The sequence below is a fragment of the Ostrea edulis genome, chromosome 6 (genome assembly GCF_947568905.1).
Source record: "Ostrea edulis chromosome 6, xbOstEdul1.1, whole genome shotgun sequence".
In the NCBI taxonomy this organism is placed as follows: domain Eukaryota; kingdom Metazoa; phylum Mollusca; class Bivalvia; order Ostreida; family Ostreidae; genus Ostrea; species Ostrea edulis.
In genome coordinates this window covers 1,452,069-1,470,703 of record NC_079169.1, presented here as the reverse complement: position 1 = coordinate 1,470,703, position 18,635 = coordinate 1,452,069, and the positions used below count along the sequence as shown (strand labels likewise).

The 18,635-nt window shown below is 31.8% G+C and overlaps 1 protein-coding gene across 1 annotated transcript in view; it reads right to left on the bottom strand.

Moving 5' to 3' along the window:
* LOC125645716 (nuclear pore complex protein Nup160-like) overlaps window positions 1-18,635 on the bottom strand; it is a 77,919-nt gene that overhangs the window by 42,898 nt on the left and 16,386 nt on the right. Inside the window, 11 exon segments of the mRNA XM_048871506.2 lie at window positions 6,722-6,908; window positions 6,911-7,033; window positions 10,530-10,603; window positions 11,312-11,442; window positions 11,936-12,096; window positions 12,925-13,052; window positions 13,601-13,766; window positions 14,245-14,326; window positions 14,441-14,506; window positions 15,044-15,148; window positions 15,638-15,727. Of these exon segments, the coding sequence (XP_048727463.2) occupies window positions 6,722-6,908; window positions 6,911-7,033; window positions 10,530-10,603; window positions 11,312-11,442; window positions 11,936-12,096; window positions 12,925-13,052; window positions 13,601-13,766; window positions 14,245-14,326; window positions 14,441-14,506; window positions 15,044-15,148; window positions 15,638-15,727 (1,313 nt within the window).

Sequence of the window (18,635 nt, the reverse complement as noted above, 5' to 3'; positions counted from 1 at the left end):
TTCTACCTTATTATTACTGTTTCTACCTTATTATTACTGTTTCTGTCTTATTATTGCTGTTTCTGTCTTATTATTACTGTTTCTGTCTTATTATTATTACTGTTTCTACCTTATTATTACTGTTTCTACCTTATTATTACTGTTTCTGTCTTATTATTACTGTTTCTACCTTATTATTCTGTTTTTGTCTTATTATTACTGTTTCTGTCTTATTATTACTGTTTCTACCTTATTATTACTGTTTCTACCTTATTATTACTGTTTCTGTCTTATTATTGCTGTTTCTGTCTTATTATTATTGTTTCTGTCTTATTATTACTGTTTCTGTCTTATTATTACTGTTTCTACCTTATTATTACTGTTTCTACCTTATTATTACTGTTTCTGTCTTATTATTGCTGTTTCTGTCTTATTATTACTGTTTCTGTCTTATTATTATTACTGTTTCTACCTTATTATTACTGTTTCTACCTTATTATTACTGTTTCTGTCTTATTATTACTGTTTCTACCTTATTATTCTGTTTTTGTCTTATTATTGCTGTTTCTGTCTTTTTATTACTGTTTCTACCTTATTATTACTGTTTCTGTCTTATTATTGCTGTTTCTACCTTATTATTACTGTTTCTACCTTATTATTACTGTTTCTGTCTTATTATTGCTGTTTCTGTCTTATTATTACTGTTTCTGTCTTATTATTACTGTTTCTACCTTATTATTACTGTTTCTACCTTATTATTACTGTTTCTGTCTTATTATTATTGTTTTTACCTTATTATTACTGTTTCTGTCTTATTATTCTGTTTCTACCTTATTATTCTGTTTCTGTCTTATTATTACTGTTTCTGTCTTATTATTACTGTTTCTACCTTATTATTGCTGTTTCTGTCTTATTATTGCTGTTTCTGTCTTATTATTACTGTTTCTGTCTTATTATTACTGTTTCTACCTTATTATTACTGTTTCTGTCTTATTATTACTGTTTCTACCTTATTATTACTGTTTCTGTCTTATTATTACTGTTTCTGTCTTATTATTATTACTGTTTCTACCTTATTATTACTGTTTCTACCTTATTATTACTGTTTCTGTCTTATTATTACTGTTTCTGTCTTATCATTGTGTTTCTGTCTTATTATTACTGTTTCTACCTTATTATTGCTGTTTCTACCTTATTATTACTGTTTCTGTCTTATTATTCTGTTTCTACCTTATTATTGCTGTTTCTGTCTTATTATTACTGTTTCTGTCTTATTATTATTACTGTTTCTACCTTATTATTACTGTTTCTACCTTATTATTACTGTTTCTACCTTATTATTACTGTTTCTACCTTATTATTACTGTTTCTACCTTATTATTCTGTTTCTGTCTTATTATTACTGTTTCTGTCTTATTATTACTGTTTCTACCTTATTATTACTGTTTCTACCTTATTATTACTGTTTCTGTCTTATCATTGTGTTTCTGTCTTATTATTACTGTTTCTACCTTATTATTGCTGTTTCTACCTTATTATTACTGTTTCTGTCTTATTATTCTGTTTCTACCTTATTATTACTGTTTCTGTCTTATTATTACTGTTTCTACCTTATTATTACTGTTTCTGTCTTATTATTGCTGTTTCTGTCTTATTATTACTGTTTCTGTCTTATTATTATTGTTTTTACCTTATTATTACTGTTTCTGTCTTATTATTACTATTTCTACCTTATTATTACTGTTTCTACCTTATTATTACTGTTTCTGTCTTATTATTGCTGTTTCTACCTTATTATTACTGTTTCTGTCTTATTATTACTGTTTCTGTCTTATCATTGTGTTTCTGTCTTTTTATTACTGTTTCTACCTTATTATTACTGTTTCTACCTTATTATTACTGTTTCTGTCTTATTATTATTGTTTTTACCTTATTATTACTGTTTCTGTCTTATTATTACTGTTTCTACCTTATTTTTCTGTTTCTGTCTTATTATTACTGTTTCTGTCTTATTATTACTGTTTCTACCTTATTATTACTGTTTCTGTCTTATTATTGCTGTTTCTACCTTATTATTACTGTTTCTGTCTTATTATTATTGTTTTTACCTTATTATTACTGTTTCTGTCTTATTATTACTGTTTCTACCTTATTATTACTGTTTCTGTCTTATTATTCTGTTTCTGTCTTATTATTACTGTTTCTGTCTTATTATTACTGTTTCTACCTTATTATTACTGTTTCTGTCTTATTATTATTGTTTTTACCTTATTATTACTGTTTCTGTCTTATTATTACTGTTTCTACCTTATTATTACTGTTTCTGTCTTATTATTCTGTTTCTACCTTATTATTACTGTTTCTGTCTTATTATTATTGTTTTTACCTTATTATTACTGTTTCTGTCTTATTATTCTGTTTCTACCTTATTATTCTGTTTCTGTCTTATTATTACTGTTTCTGTCTTATTATTACTGTTTCTACCTTATTATTACTGTTTCTACCTTATTATTACTGTTTCTGTCTTATCATTGTGTTTCTGTCTTATTATTACTGTTTCTACCTTATTATTGCTGTTTCTACCTTATTATTACTGTTTCTGTCTTATTATTCTGTTTCTACCTTATTATTACTGTTTCTGTCTTATTATTACTGTTTCTACCTTATTATTACTGTTTCTGTCTTATTATTGCTGTTTCTGTCTTATTATTACTGTTTCTGTCTTATTATTATTGTTTTTACCTTATTATTACTGTTTCTGTCTTATTATTACTATTTCTACCTTATTATTACTGTTTCTACCTTATTATTACTGTTTCTGTCTTATTATTGCTGTTTCTACCTTATTATTACTGTTTCTGTCTTATTATTACTGTTTCTGTCTTATCATTGTGTTTCTGTCTTTTTATTACTGTTTCTACCTTATTATTACTGTTTCTACCTTATTATTACTGTTTCTGTCTTATTATTATTGTTTTTACCTTATTATTACTGTTTCTGTCTTATTATTCTGTTTCTACCTTATTATTCTGTTTCTGTCTTATTATTACTGTTTCTGTCTTATTATTATTACTGTTTCTACCTTATTATTACTGTTTCCACCTTATTATTACTGTTTCTGTCTTATTATTATTGTTTTTACCTTATTATTACTGTTTCTGTCTTATTATTCTGTTTCTACCTTATTATTCTGTTTCTGTCTTATTATTACTGTTTCTGTCTTATTTATTATTACTGTTTCTACCTTATTATTACTGTTTCTGTCTTATTATTATTGTTTTTACCTTATTATTACTGTTTCTGTCTTATTATTCTGTTTCTACCTTATTATTCTGTTTCTGTCTTATTATTACTGTTTCTGTCTTATTTATTATTACTGTTTCTACCTTATTATTACTGTTTCTGTCTTATTATTATTGTTTTTACCTTATTATTACTGTTTCTGTCTTATTATTCTGTTTCTACCTTATTATTCTGTTTCTACCTTATTATTACTGTTTCTACCTTATTATTACTGTTTCTACCTTATTATTACTGTTTCTGTCTTATCATTGTGTTTCTGTCTTTTTATTACTGTTTCTACCTTATTATTACTGTTTCTACCTTATTATTACTGTTTCTGTCTTATTATTATTGTTTTTACCTTATTATTACTGTTTCTGTCTTATTATTACTGTTTCTGTCTTATTATTACTGTTTCTACCTTATTATTGCTGTTTCTACCTTATTATTACTGTTTCTGTCTTATTATTCTGTTTCTACCTTATTATTCTGTTTCTGTCTTATTATTACTGTTTCTGTCTTATTATTACTGTTTCTACCTTATTATTACTGTTTCTGTCTTATTATTACTGTTTCTGTCTTATTATTATTGTTTCTGTCTTATTATTATTGTTTCTGTCTTATTATTACTGTTTCTGTCTTATTATTACTGTTTCTGTCTTATTATTACTGTTTCTGTCTTATCATTGTGTTTCTGTCTTATTATTGCTGTTTCTACCTTATTATTACTGTTTCTGTCTTATTATTACTGTTTCTACCTTATTATTACTGTTTCTGTCTTATTATTACTGTTTCTGTCTTATTATTATTGTTTCTGTCTTATTATTACTGTTTCTACCTTATTATTACTGTTTCTGTCTTATTATTGCTGTTTCTGTCTTATTATTACTGTTTCTGTCTTATTATTGCTGTTTCTACCTTATTATTACTGTTTCTGTCTTATTATTGCTGTTTCTGTCTTATTATTACTGTTTCTGTCTTATTATTATTGTTTTTACCTTATTATTACTGTTTCTGTCTTATTATTACTATTTCTACCTTATTATTACTGTTTCTACCTTATTATTACTGTTTCTGTCTTATCATTGTGTTTCTGTCTTTTTATTACTGTTTCTACCTTATTATTACTGTTTCTACCTTATTATTGCTGTTTCTGTCTTATTATTACTGTTTCTGTCTTATCATTGTGTTTCTGTCTTTTTATTACTGTTTCTACCTTATTATTACTGTTTCTACCTTATTATTACTGTTTCTGTCTTATTATTATTGTTTTTACCTTATTATTACTGTTTCTGTCTTATTATTCTGTTTCTACCTTATTATTCTGTTTCTGTCTTATTATTACTGTTTCTGTCTTATTATTATTACTGTTTCTACCTTATTATTACTGTTTCTACCTTATTATTACTGTTTCTGTCTTATTATTATTGTTTTTACCTTATTATTACTGTTTCTGTCTTATTATTCTGTTTCTACCTTATTATTCTGTTTCTGTCTTATTATTACTGTTTCTGTCTTATTATTACTGTTTCTACCTTATTATTACTGTTTCTACCTTATTATTACTGTTTCTACCTTATTATTACTGTTTCTGTCTTATCATTGTGTTTCTGTCTTTTTATTACTGTTTCTACCTTATTATTACTGTTTCTACCTTATTATTACTGTTTCTGTCTTATTATTATTGTTTTTACCTTATTATTACTGTTTCTGTCTTATTATTCTGTTTCTACCTTATTATTCTGTTTCTGTCTTATTATTACTGTTTCTGTCTTATTATTATTACTGTTTCTACCTTATTATTACTGTTTCTACCTTATTATTACTGTTTCTGTCTTATTATTATTGTTTTTACCTTATTATTACTGTTTCTGTCTTATTATTCTGTTTCTACCTTATTATTCTGTTTCTGTCTTATTATTACTGTTTCTGTCTTATTATTACTGTTTCTACCTTATTATTACTGTTTCTACCTTATTATTACTGTTTCTGTCTTATTATTACTGTTTCTGTCTTATTATTGCTGTTTCTGTCTTATCATTGTGTTTCTGTCTTATTATTACTGTTTCTACCTTATTATTACTGTTTCTACCTTATTATTACTGTTTCTACCTTATTATTCTGTTTCTGTCTTATTATTACTGTTTCTGTCTTATTATTGCTGTTTCTACCTTATTATTACTGTTTCTGTCTTATCATTGTGTTTCTGTCTTTTTATTACTGTTTATGTCTTATTATTACTGTTTCTACCTTATTATTACTGTTTCTACCTTATTATTACTGTTTCTACCTTATTATTACTGTTTTTACCTTATTATTACTGTTTCTGTCTTATTATTGCTGTTTCTACCTTATTATTGCTGTTTCTGTCTTATTATTATTGTTTTTACCTTATTATTACTGTTTCTACCTTATTATTACTGTTTCTGTCTTATTATTGCTGTTTCTGTCTTATTATTACTGTTTCTACCTTATTATTGCTGTTTCTACCTTATTATTACTGTTTCTGTCTTATTATTATTGTTTTTACCTTATTATTACTGTTTCTACCTTATTATTGCTGTTTCTGTCTTATCATTGTGTTTCTGTCTTTTTATTACTGTTTCTGTCTTATTATTACTGTTTCTACCTTATTATTACTGTTTCTACCTTATTATTGCTGTTTCTACCTTATTATTGCTGTTTCTGTCTTATTATTACTGTTTCTGTCTTATTATTACTGTTTCTGTCTTATTATTGCTGTTTCTACCTTATTATTACTGTTTCTGTCTTATTATTGCTGTTTCTGTCTTATCATTGTGTTTCTGTCTTTTTATTACTGTTTCTACCTTATTATTACTGTTTCTGTCTTATTATTGCTGTTTCTACCTTATTATTACTGTTTCTGTCTTATTATTACTGTTTCTACCTTATTATTACTGTTTCTGTCTTATTATTACTGTTTCTGTCTTATTATTACTGTTTCTACCTTATTATTGCTGTTTCTGTCTTATTATTACTGTTTCTACCTTATTATTGCTGTTTCTGTCTTATTATTACTGTTTCTACCTTATTATTACTGTTTCTACCTTATTATTCTGTTTCTGTCTTATTATTACTGTTTCTGTCTTATTATTCCTGTTTCTACCTTATTATTACTGTTTCTACCTTATTATTACTGTTTCTACCTTATTATTCTGTTTCTGTCTTATTATTACTGTTTCTGTCTTATTATTCCTGTTTGTACCTTATTATTCCTGTTTCTACCTTATTATTACTGTTTCTACCTTGTTTTGTCCTATAAAATTTCCTGTGTGTGTTTCACCTTATTGAATAACAGACATCTTTCTCAAACTATACCAAGTTTGAAGATTATGAGCACTGATTTTTTCTGATCCACAAAGTGCTGACACACTCAAACATACATAATGTACCATAATACATCAGGCATATAAGAATAAGGCCAAGAATATATAATTACCCAAAATGTAGGTAACAGAGCCCCAACATAAATTTTCTGGAGGCAGGATTCACTTCACACCAGTGATTAAGCTGAAATGAATATTCCTGTAGAGGGAGGTACTGGCAACAGCTAGCAAGGAACTCTGGGAACACAAAGCTTTCATTTAGAGGCCACAGCAGAAGTTGGATGTGTCTGGTTATTCTAGAACAGCCCAGTTACATATCTGTCCCGTGTTCTCTAGGAATCTCTCACTACGTGTCAGGTTCACTCGGGCTTGACTGCCTCCAATCCCTCGGATAAAGAGCTCTCCCACCGTAACATTGGAGGTCGCTGTAAAATAGAATTAAAGATTCTACAGCTACAAAATTGTACATTACAACTTTGTGCAAGGGCTTAAAGGCTGGCAATTTGGTATAAAAGCAGTCAATCGTTGAAAATATGAATTTTCTGGTCACATTCAGATTGCAGCACTTATGGTATTTTGCAAATATAAAGATTAAGCTGTTGTACTGAAATTTCAAAATGGGTATGCTTGTTCCCCTCATAACTGTGCATATATTGGTCATATCTATTTTAGATATCAATTCTCATGAAGTTTTAATTTTGGCTTCAAAAATTTGAAACAAGGGCTAAATTTGTATTTCAAATTAGAGATTGGCAGTTTGTGGGTGTGATTATCTTTTGTTATTGTTCACACCAGATGTTGACTCACATATTGCAGGAGCATGACTGTTTAGTTCTAGATAAGGGGGATTGCACCAAAGGAAACATGTAATCAAATCACTGAATAATGTGGGGGGAAAATACTCACATATCATTGGTAAATCCAGAATTTATTTTTTAATTATATATAATCACATTCCTTTAAAAATTGGTTAACTTTATAAAAATAACTCATTTGGACTGTTCACTCTGATCACTGTTTTGGTGTTTTGCAGGATTGCTGGTAGCTTTTTCTCAAATTATGTCAAGCATGATGTTTGTCTGATTAAGCAACAATCTCCTAGGCCAGTTGTGTAACTCCCATTGTCTCTCACCAATAATGACAAAATGTCCAAATGATCAATCATCACTCTAAAATTACTCTCAATCTGGACTTTGGACTCTTGTGGGTGAAATTTTAAAATTATTCTCAATCTGGACTCTTACGTGTGAACATTACAATGTCAGAAGAGACAATCACAGACAGTAGGTCTCCAAATATTATAATGGACAAATTGTTTCTTAATAATCCTTCAATGTACATGTCACTCCATTGCACAGCTACAATTTCCCCCCAAATTCTTCTCATAATTGAAAGGTAACAAGAGGAAAATCATAAGTATTAGTATATCATATATACCGATATTTGTGTATATCATCTAAAAACTAAATGTTTTAAAAGACATGGAAAAAACAATGATGAATTCATTTTGTAATTCCTAGGGTGAAGTTTTGTTAAAGTGTAAACATATCCTTTCAGTGCTTCACAGATGGAGCAGCGTGGTAGAAAAATGTGGGAAAACTTTAGTTTATTTTGACATAATCATGCCAGTCTCCCTGTTCAAAATATCGTCTGCTACAGAGCACGTGTAGAGTCAAGCATCAAACTGCTGCTTCCTCTGATAACACTGCTAAGCCCTGCCCTCTTGCTATATATGCTTAATTGCTGTAGGGGTGTAAATTTTTCTAGGTTACTCTCAACCTCTAAGTACTGCAAAATTGAAATTCAAATAAAGGGACATAGGAGTGGATTTCCCTGTATTCTTATAAAATGAAGTCTAAAATAATGCACAAAATAACTCAACCCAGATTTACCCCTTGGGTCTGAATACTTAACATTTACTACTAGGAATTGAATACTTCACATTAATTTTATCTCTTGGGTTTGAATATTTAACATTTACCCCTAGGAATTGAATACTTAATATTTACCCCTAGGAATTGAATACTTAATATTTACCCCTAGGAATTGAATACTAAACAAAGAGATGATTTCTAAGTAAATGGTTTTTTTCTCAAAGCGACCAGAATAAAACCTGATCCACCCTATTTTGCTCCTGTTGCAGCATGGGTAATAACTCTAGAGGTGGCTCGCTGGTTTTGATGAGTTGTTTCCCTTAGGTAGCAGTCAGTGACATGATACACATATGTATACTGGATACATATTATTATTACAAAACCTGTTCACCGCAGTGATTTTTAAGACCCATTTTAGGTCCAAATATCAGACATTTCCCCTCCCCAAAATGACCATTCCCCCCCCCCAAATTTAACTTGCACTTTTCCCAATAATAAAAACTGTCAAAAATGTGTTTGTTAAAAAATAAGTTTGATGTGAATAGTTTATGTATGACATGACAAAGACGCATCAATTTCAGATGATTTAGATAGAATATTGAAAATTTTAAGAGCTTAAAGAAAAGAAAGTTAAATATGTAAAATAAGGAAAGAATATCATCAATTTGTGTTTGATTAATTGTTTGATATGATATATTTAACTTATTTACAATAATACTGGGTTTTTCCAATTTGACCAAAATGTCGATAATTTTTCAAAATTCGGAAGCCAATATGACCCATTTGAAAAATGTCGAAAAATCACTGCATCAAGACCCAAAACTTTGGAGGGAAATAGGAGGGGGGGAGAGAGAGAGAGATGAGCTTTGAGTTAGTTTGTATACATTGTACTATCACAATTACACATGGATAAATAATTCAGTAAGGGCTATTCCAGAAATAAATACATGGGGGGGTCGGGAGGCACCTTTTGTATATACCAAGCACCCATAAAAAAAAATAAAAAATTACCCCATGACCCATCAAATTAATAAACTCATTTTACAATGACCCATCTAATAAAAAAATAAACTAACCAGACCCACCAAAAAAATATTTTTAAAAATGAAAACGGTACAAATCTCGCGAGGTTTTCGGGACAAACATTCTAGTCAATGACGCGGTAATGCCTGTGCGACATTGTATCACAGTAGTTCTGAAGAAACGATGTCACATCAACAATCAAAGGCATCTATGGCGGGAATGTTGGAAAGATTGGGAGTCCAAACGATGCTATTATCATGAAATGGGTATGGATATGTTTTTCCACGAATCGTTCGTCATCTAATGGAGCCCGCGCCCGGAGGCCTCTATCACCATCACACCGACTGATAAATATAACGCATTGGTACCCTCATATAAATCAACTAAGGTTTTGCCTATTTTTATTAGAAAACGGAATACCTATTGGTTTCAAAATATTCCCAAAATCGATGCACTGTAAACTGTAATAATCTACAGAACAGAGTTCGCCGCCATCACGTCCAAAGGGACCCTACTATAAAACGCGCCTCTAATTTGAAGAGTGCCGTAATGGAAAGTTATGCGCTGCAAAGAGCGACAACTCGAATAGTTCTATGTTACTTCAGATTTCGAAAGCACGTTTTCAATTTTCCCTCCGACGTTTTGTAACCAACACGACAAGAGCGACAATAGAAATATTCTGAAAACTCAACACCCACGTGGCACAAAATAAAACAATAGAAACTACCCACTACCCATAATAAATATTTTTTTAACAGTCCAACCACGGACCAATTAAAATATGAAAAAATACGACCACCCACACAAAAAAATATCGTTTGCCGCCCGACCCCCCCCCCCCCCCCCCCCCCCCCCCCCCCCCCATTTGATCATTTCTGGAACAGCCCTAACTCAGTCAGAACATTTCCTGTGAGTTTAATGTACAGCTGTCATGGGAAACGCAAACCCTTTCTAATCATTCTATTTGGATTTTCTCATTTTAGTTTGTATGTTGATAAAAAAAATACCTGGAGTAATTACATACCTGTTCTCTGTACACTAGTCAATCCTGAGTTGTCTGTTAATTCAAGAGTAGCCAGCTGACGAAGATTCATTTCCCTGAAAACACAAAACCATAAAACATGAGATAACACAAAACTATAAAACATGAGATTCATTTCCCTATCAACACAAAACTATAAAACATGAGATTCATTTCCCTATAAACACAAAACTATAAAACATGAGATTCATTTCCCTATAAACACAAAACCGTAAAACATGAGATTCATTTCCCTATAAACACAAAACTATATAACATGACATTCATTTCCCTATAAACACTAAACTATATAACATGAAATTTATTTCCCTATAAACACAAAACTATAAAACATGAGATTCATTTCCCTATAAACACAAAACTATATAACATGAGATTCATTTCCCTATAAACACAAAACCATAAAACATGAGATTCATTTCCCTATAAACACAAAACCATAAAACATGAGATTCATTTCCCTATAAACACAAAACTATAAAACATGAAGATTTTATCAATGTGTAAATGGATGGAAATCTGTCCAAACAAACAAAAAAAGATTGCTATTTTTTGATACAGTGTATAAATATCTTACAATGAACAATCCACCTATTTTAATGTTTTGGTTTGTTTTAACTGTTGAAACAATGCTATCTGCTCAAATTATTTTTTAAATTTGAAACAGGTAGTTATACAAATAAAATGTTAGCCCAATGACACATACTAAGATTTTTCTACTTTTACCTTTTAAACATTGAAATTAGTTTCTACTTTAGACTTACACAGAATTTGAATGGCTGGGAGTTGCCACTTTAATCGACGCCCACTTCAGTATGGCATAGGACTGTAGCAGGAAGCTTGTCTTGGGAATGAGGTCATTTATTGCCTCGCTAACCTCGGGGGTAATTCCATCCTGGTAAACACAAATATTTACATAAAACTGCAAACATCAGTATTCAGGGAGTCATACTTTAACATCTTAAGAATTAAATAGTAAAACTTTTTTTTTCGCGAATATATATTTAGCGATAATTAAATCTCCCATCAATTTATCATGATTTGATTTTAACTGCTTTGTGTTTAATGCTTATACAGTCAAACCTTGTTATCTCAAACTCGATGGAACCAAGAAAAAACTTTGAGATATCAGATGATTTGAGATATCGAGAGTAAAATACTTTAAAAATATGTGGTTAGGACTCCTGATGCTGTTGATGTCACAGATGATGCATAAAGTCCACATACAATGTTCATGATGAAAACTCAGCTGTTAACAAGTTTTGTATAAGCAATAAGCAACTACAAAATATTATTGTTGGCGATGGGATCCCGCTACAAACAAATGTTTTCTATAATGACACATCCAATTCTAAATTCTACATCAAACTGCCTGGGACTATAATTACCCTGTCTCCCAAGCTGACAGCAGCAGTCAGGAAAACCAGCAAATCACACAACGTCTTGAAGCCAGTCTCAGAGGTCTGCTGCAGTGTGGTGGTCAAAAGATCAATAGCCATATCACTGGTCAGTATCTGTCCACTGATCAGCTGCTGCTCACTCTCCATATCTAAAAAATCCAACACCATACCTACAGAATCTAACATCACATCTATAGAATCCAAAATCACATCTACTACAGAATCCAACATCATATCTACAGAATCCAATATCAATTCTACACTAAAATTATCATTCATCCCGTGGCGATCTGGGTTAGAATAGGTCCTCAGTGCCCCTTGTTTGTCATACAAGGCAAATGAATGGGGCGGTCCTTCGGATGAGATCGCAAAAACTGAGGCCGTGTCACAGCAGGTGTGGCACAATAAAGATCCTTCCCTGCTCAAAGGCTGTAAGCGCTGAGCATATGCCTAAATTTTGCAGCCTTTCACCGGTAATGGTGACGTCTCCATATGAGTGAAAAATTCTCGAGTGGGACGTTTAACAATATACAAATCAATCAATCAAATTATCATTCCATATCAATTATACACTCAAAATATCATTCCATATCAATGCTACATTCAAATTTCTTCTATACATCTGACAATATACGGTAAGAAAAAAACTTTGCTTCTTTTTCGAACAATGCAGAATATAAATCCCCTTTCCAGAAACTAATTAATGGAAGACAGGAATGGAGTTGCAGAGAGTATGTAACTTCCCAGACTTGGATCCTATCTACAGAATCCAACATTCTATCTACAGAATCCAACATCACAGAAATAGTTTTGTATACATGCAAGTTTTAAATATGCCCTGACAAGGTCGTATCTCAGAAATAAAGTCTTGCATACATGGAAGTAATGGACAGTTTTAAATCTGCCTCGACCAAGGTCAGACTACAGAAATAAAGTTTCGTATACATGTAAGTAATGGACGGTTCGTCCCTTCCTACCACTTTCCTCCTCCATTCCATGTCTGTTGGTGAGGTCCAGTGAATTCAGCACCACTTGTAGACAGTTAGGAAGGTCCTGGATGTTCTGTACCAGGGCTCCCAGAGAATCCAAGGATATATCCACCAAGCTGTCAAACACCACAACTTTATCAAGGTCAACAAAAAACATTTCTAAGGCAAATACAGTAAAATTCGTAATCTCCAACTCAATGGGACCGAGACAAAACTTCAAAGATATCCAAGGATTCGAGATATTGAGGGTAAAATACTTCGAGAATAAGTGGTTAGTACTTCCAAATCACTTCAACATATCCATGGTATTCCAGATATCAGTGTTTGAGATACCATAGTTCAACAATATGTAGAAGTATTGCTAACCTTAACTTAGTGACATTTTATCATTTCAATATTTCTGTTACTTACATTGATCATGGAGACAGTTTTGAATCAAGGCCATGCCAGACTTTTAGTTGATGAACAACATTCTGAAGTTTGACATATACCTGATAAAATTTGGAGCACACTGACTAACAGACAGACAGACAAAAACCACAATGTCTCCTCTCTGTTTGAGGAAAGGAAAACATTTTGAAGTATTGTACACTCAAATGATGCTTCATATTCTCATAGAATACTGTACAGTGCGTGTAAATCAGGAAAACTGGAACTTTCTAACCTTGTGTTGAAGAACAGGTCTGCCACTATAGGTCTAACAGCCTCCTCAGGTTGTTCCTTCATCAGCAGCTGATCTTCAAACTGTACAATCATTTCGTCCGAGATCTTGTCACTAATTAAACTCAGACATATCCCTAGAGTTCTAACGTCCCTCCGTGTCATTTCATCTGTTTCAAATTATCATTCCATATCAATTCTACATTCAAATTATCATTCCATATCAATTCTACATTCAAATTATCATACTATATCAATTCTACATTCAAATTGTCTGAATTCCATATCAATTCTACACTCAAATTATCATTCCATATCAATTCTACACTCAAATTATCATTCCATATCAATGCTACATTCAAATTTCTTCTATACATCTGACAATATACGGTAAGAAAAAAATTTTGCTTCTTTCTCAAACAATGCAGAATATAAATTCCCTTTCCAGAAACCAGTTAATGGAAGACAGGAATGGAGTCGCAGACAGAACGTAACTTCCCAGACTTTAATTGATTTATTACTAGTACCATATCATGACAAAGGAATCTAAATGTATTTTTTGATACAAGGCTATAAAGGGGCTTGAAATAGACACCCACAAAGTGAAAGTCACCAACAAATTCAGCTGAACATACAAAAACACACTACCTAGGTCCTCTGCTGACCAATGTCCGCCTCCTAAATAAAGCTCTTCTATGGGGTCACAAGGTCGTACAAAACTCAAACCTCCCTACAATTCATATAACATCAATAATTAAATTCACATCACAATTTCTGCATTTTATTAAAAAATTGACAAGTTTGTCTTCTAAATTATTACAGCTACATACTAGATGTTACATACTTTTTTAATTATACACACAAGCCCGGTGTTTGAGTCTGCAAAAAATCCTTTCATTTTCCCGCCAACCTACAATGAGTGAATTACCAGACTATAGGAAAGATAACCAAGCATTGAGGCCATAAATCTGAGATCAACACAACTTTGATCGACATTATAAATGTCACTTAATGTTTATGCACTGAATACAAACAAGTCTGAGACAGACAGCGAGCTCAAGCAATTTCACTCTTACAGCTCTGTAGTTTGATCATAAGTGTGCAATTAATTCATATGCCTTTTTTTCAAACATATTGAATATATGTACTTTTTTATTATTACAGGAAAAAATTGATTTTCATCTGTTTTTTTCGTTACAGGAGATAATTTATTTTTTTATACCATAAGATAATTGATTTTTTTTTTTTATGAAAGGAGAGAATTTGATTTTCTTTCAGGGGAAAATTGATTTTTTTATTACATGAGATAATTAATTTCTTTATTTACAAGATAAAATTGATTTTATTACAGGAGATAACTGATTTTTTTATTTACAGGAGACAATCAATTAATTGATTTTTTCTTTTTTATTACAGGAGAGAATTGATATGAGTAAGAGTTTCTTGCCTCTTGATACTGGACCACACCGGAGTAGAATTTGGACCATTGTTCCATCTGTAGCTCACAGTATTCCTCTTCTGTTATTTCATTGGCCATCGCAGACGTCCGTATCTAGGAATCATGTGTACAATCCAGAGTTAGATAGTCCACATTTTGTTAAAAACAGAGTAACACATGTTACAGTATATTTGTACATGACAAACTTACATGAAATCAGTAATTTGAAAAAGGGTTAGATGCTTGACAACTGTCTGTGAACATCGTTTTTGATATACAGGAATCAATTTGCTCTGACTATATGTATCCAGTCATTTTTACAATTGTTTTTCATCTTGATACCAGTCTTTATTACATACATTTTGTAAATGCATGTACCAGTATTGTTTATAAATTATGTTACATTTCTTATCAATGTAAAAATTCATTTTTCCAAGAGATCACATATCTGCAGAGATACCTTTCTAATTCAGTTCATCGGCACAAAATTCAAAACATTTACATGCCTTCTATTATACATGAACAACTATCTTGTTATACATTTGTATGTTTACTGAGTGTGACTACAGTGATGAGTCTGTGTCTATTGAACTTTGAACTTACAGCATCTTCCACGGCCTCTGTGACCTCACGTTTCAGGGTGTCAATGTTTAGGTCCACTGGGACATAAGTATCCATGGAGCGCTTGTACACCTACAACAGCGGAACAAATTTATTACACACTCCTTACAACACTTGGACTGGCAGTGTGGGTCACATGACATTCAATATTTGTACAGGAGGGTGACATTTATTGACTGCTGATGTAATCAAAGTTTGTCAGCCATGGAATCTTTTAAGAAAGGGTTTTACAGTCCCAGAAATAACACCACATTTTACAGTCCCAGAAATACCACCACATCCTACAGTCCCAGAAATACCACCACATCCTACAGGCCCGAGAAATGCCACCACATCCTACAGGCCCGAGAAATGCCACCACATCCTACAGTCCCAGAAATAACACCACATTCGACAGTCTCAGAAATACCACCACACCCTACAGTCCCAGAAATACCACCACATCCTACAGGCCCGAGAAATGCCACCACATCCTACAGTCTCAGAAATACCACCACATCCTACAGTCTCAGAAATACCACCACATTTTACAGTCCCAGAAATACCACCACATTCAACAGTCCCAGAAATACCACCACATCCTACAGTCTAGAAATACCACATTTTACAGTCCCAGAAATACCACCACATCCTACAGTCCCAGAAATACTACCACATTCTACAGTCCCAGAAATACCACTACATCCTACAGTACCAGATATACTACCACATTTTTTTCAAATTCTTTGCCAAAACATTCTAAGCATTTGTAAGATGTCTGGCAATCGCTCTTTCATATAATATGAATATCTAAATAACAGCCTTTTACACTCCTTGATATGTTAGTATCTGGATAAAAATCTAAATTAGTCTTTCACTCCGGAATACACTGTATGCAAATATCTATGTAACAGAGCTCATTTCACTCCTTGATATGTTAACATCAAAATAACAATCTAAACTAGTACTTATTGTAACGGGGACCGTTACAGATGTTCCCCAAACATTCCCCCATTTAGCAAGTGGTGTCATTTATTTCAGTACAAGTGGTTTTGACCATTGCAAACTGTGTAGCATGTGAATATATAACTATCTTATAACGTTCAGTCCATTTCATACTAGTTCAAATCAGTTATAAAGATCTGAGAGTTTTGTGCACGTGCACGTACGTGCATGCACGTGGATATAAATAATTCTACCATCTCGATACATTAGAAGTCTTACTATATGAGTACAAGAGAAGTTTCACAACTGTTCAATGAAAAACGAGAAATTAACGGCAACTCAAAACTACAAAGACCGAAATCAATGCACGTGCATACACGTGCGCGTGAGTACCAGACAGCAATTTTTTTGATGCTATTCAATAGACATTTGAACAATATACTTACTAGATGAATTTGGTATCGATTGCTTCACTCATTAGAAAGTTATTGGGATTTCAAAATCGCCCAATCAGAATTAAGCGCACGTGCATGCGAGTGCAGGGAAGTGATTTTGACACTATTAATAAATTGAGAGGACCAAAACATACCTGCAACCTAATTTTCAAACCTATTCATTACAATCTCAAAATGTTATAGACCAATACTTGAATTTAGACATCAAAAATTACAATGCACGCGCATTCACGCGCACGCGATTTTGATAATGAAAAATTTGTTGACACCATTTCATAGACATTCACATCATAGATCCTCAGAGTAAATTTGAATTCATTTCAGTTTTTAATTCAATAGTTATGACCATTTTAGTACCCGAAAAATGAAAGAAAAGCTATGCACGTGCATACACGGGCACGTGAGTATGACTCAGCATCAATGTTGATGTCATTCAATAGACATTTGATAGATATACTTACAGTATAAATTTCATATTGTTTCCATCATTTATAAGAAAGTTATGGCGATTTGAAAATCGTCCAATCAGAATTTAGCACACGTCCATGCACGTGCCGGATGGTAATTATGACTGTACACTTTTGTTAAGAATATCAAGAAACATATACAATACAAGTTTCAAAAGATTTTGACCAAAAACAAAAAAGTTATGGTCATTGAAAGAATTGAAACTTCAAAAGACAATACACGTGCGTACGCACGCGCGTTTGCAATTTTTATTACACAAATTTGTAGATATTTAAAATCTTTACCTATCCTGTAAATATCATCAAATTGTCTTACTTTACATGAAAGTTATAAACGGTTTTGTAATATCCAATCAAATTGAAACACACGTGCATGCGCGTGCAGAATTGAAATTTTGACGATGCCAAACGGTTAAGGGTCTCAAGTTATACCTGCAATATAAATATCAAACGATTTCATTGAAAAATAAAAAAGTTAGACGCATTCCAAAGTTTGTAAACAAAAAATCCAATGCACGTGCATGCACATGCATGCATTTTCAGACAAAACAACGTTCGTTCTGCACATCTACATAGGGTATTCTATCATCCTAAAAAGGTTTCATCTTGATCCCTTCAGTAGTTTCTGAGAACACTCGTGGACAAAAAAGGGTGACAAGAATAAAGAAAGAATAATAATAATAATAATAATAATAATAAGAAACAGAGTAAAACCAATATGTTCCCAAACTTTGTTTGGGGAACATAATAACAGTTTTTTTCACTCCTTGATATGTTAACATCAAAATAACAATCTAAATAACAGGTTTTTTCACTCTTTAACATGATGCAAATATCTAAATAACAGAGCCCCTTTCACTCCTGAATACTTCTGTATAACAACACTCTTTAATAAAAGGTAAAGATAACAAACAGTGATCAATCTCATAACTCCTACAAGCAATACAAATAGATAGTTGGGCAAACACGGACCCCTGGACACACCAGAGGTGGGATCAGGTGCCTAGGAGGAGTAAGCATCCCCTGTCGACCATTCACACCTGTCGTGAGCCCTCTATCCTTTAATACATGTAATACATTGTATGACGTGAATATCTAAATAACAGAGCCTCTTTTCATTCCTTAATATGTGAA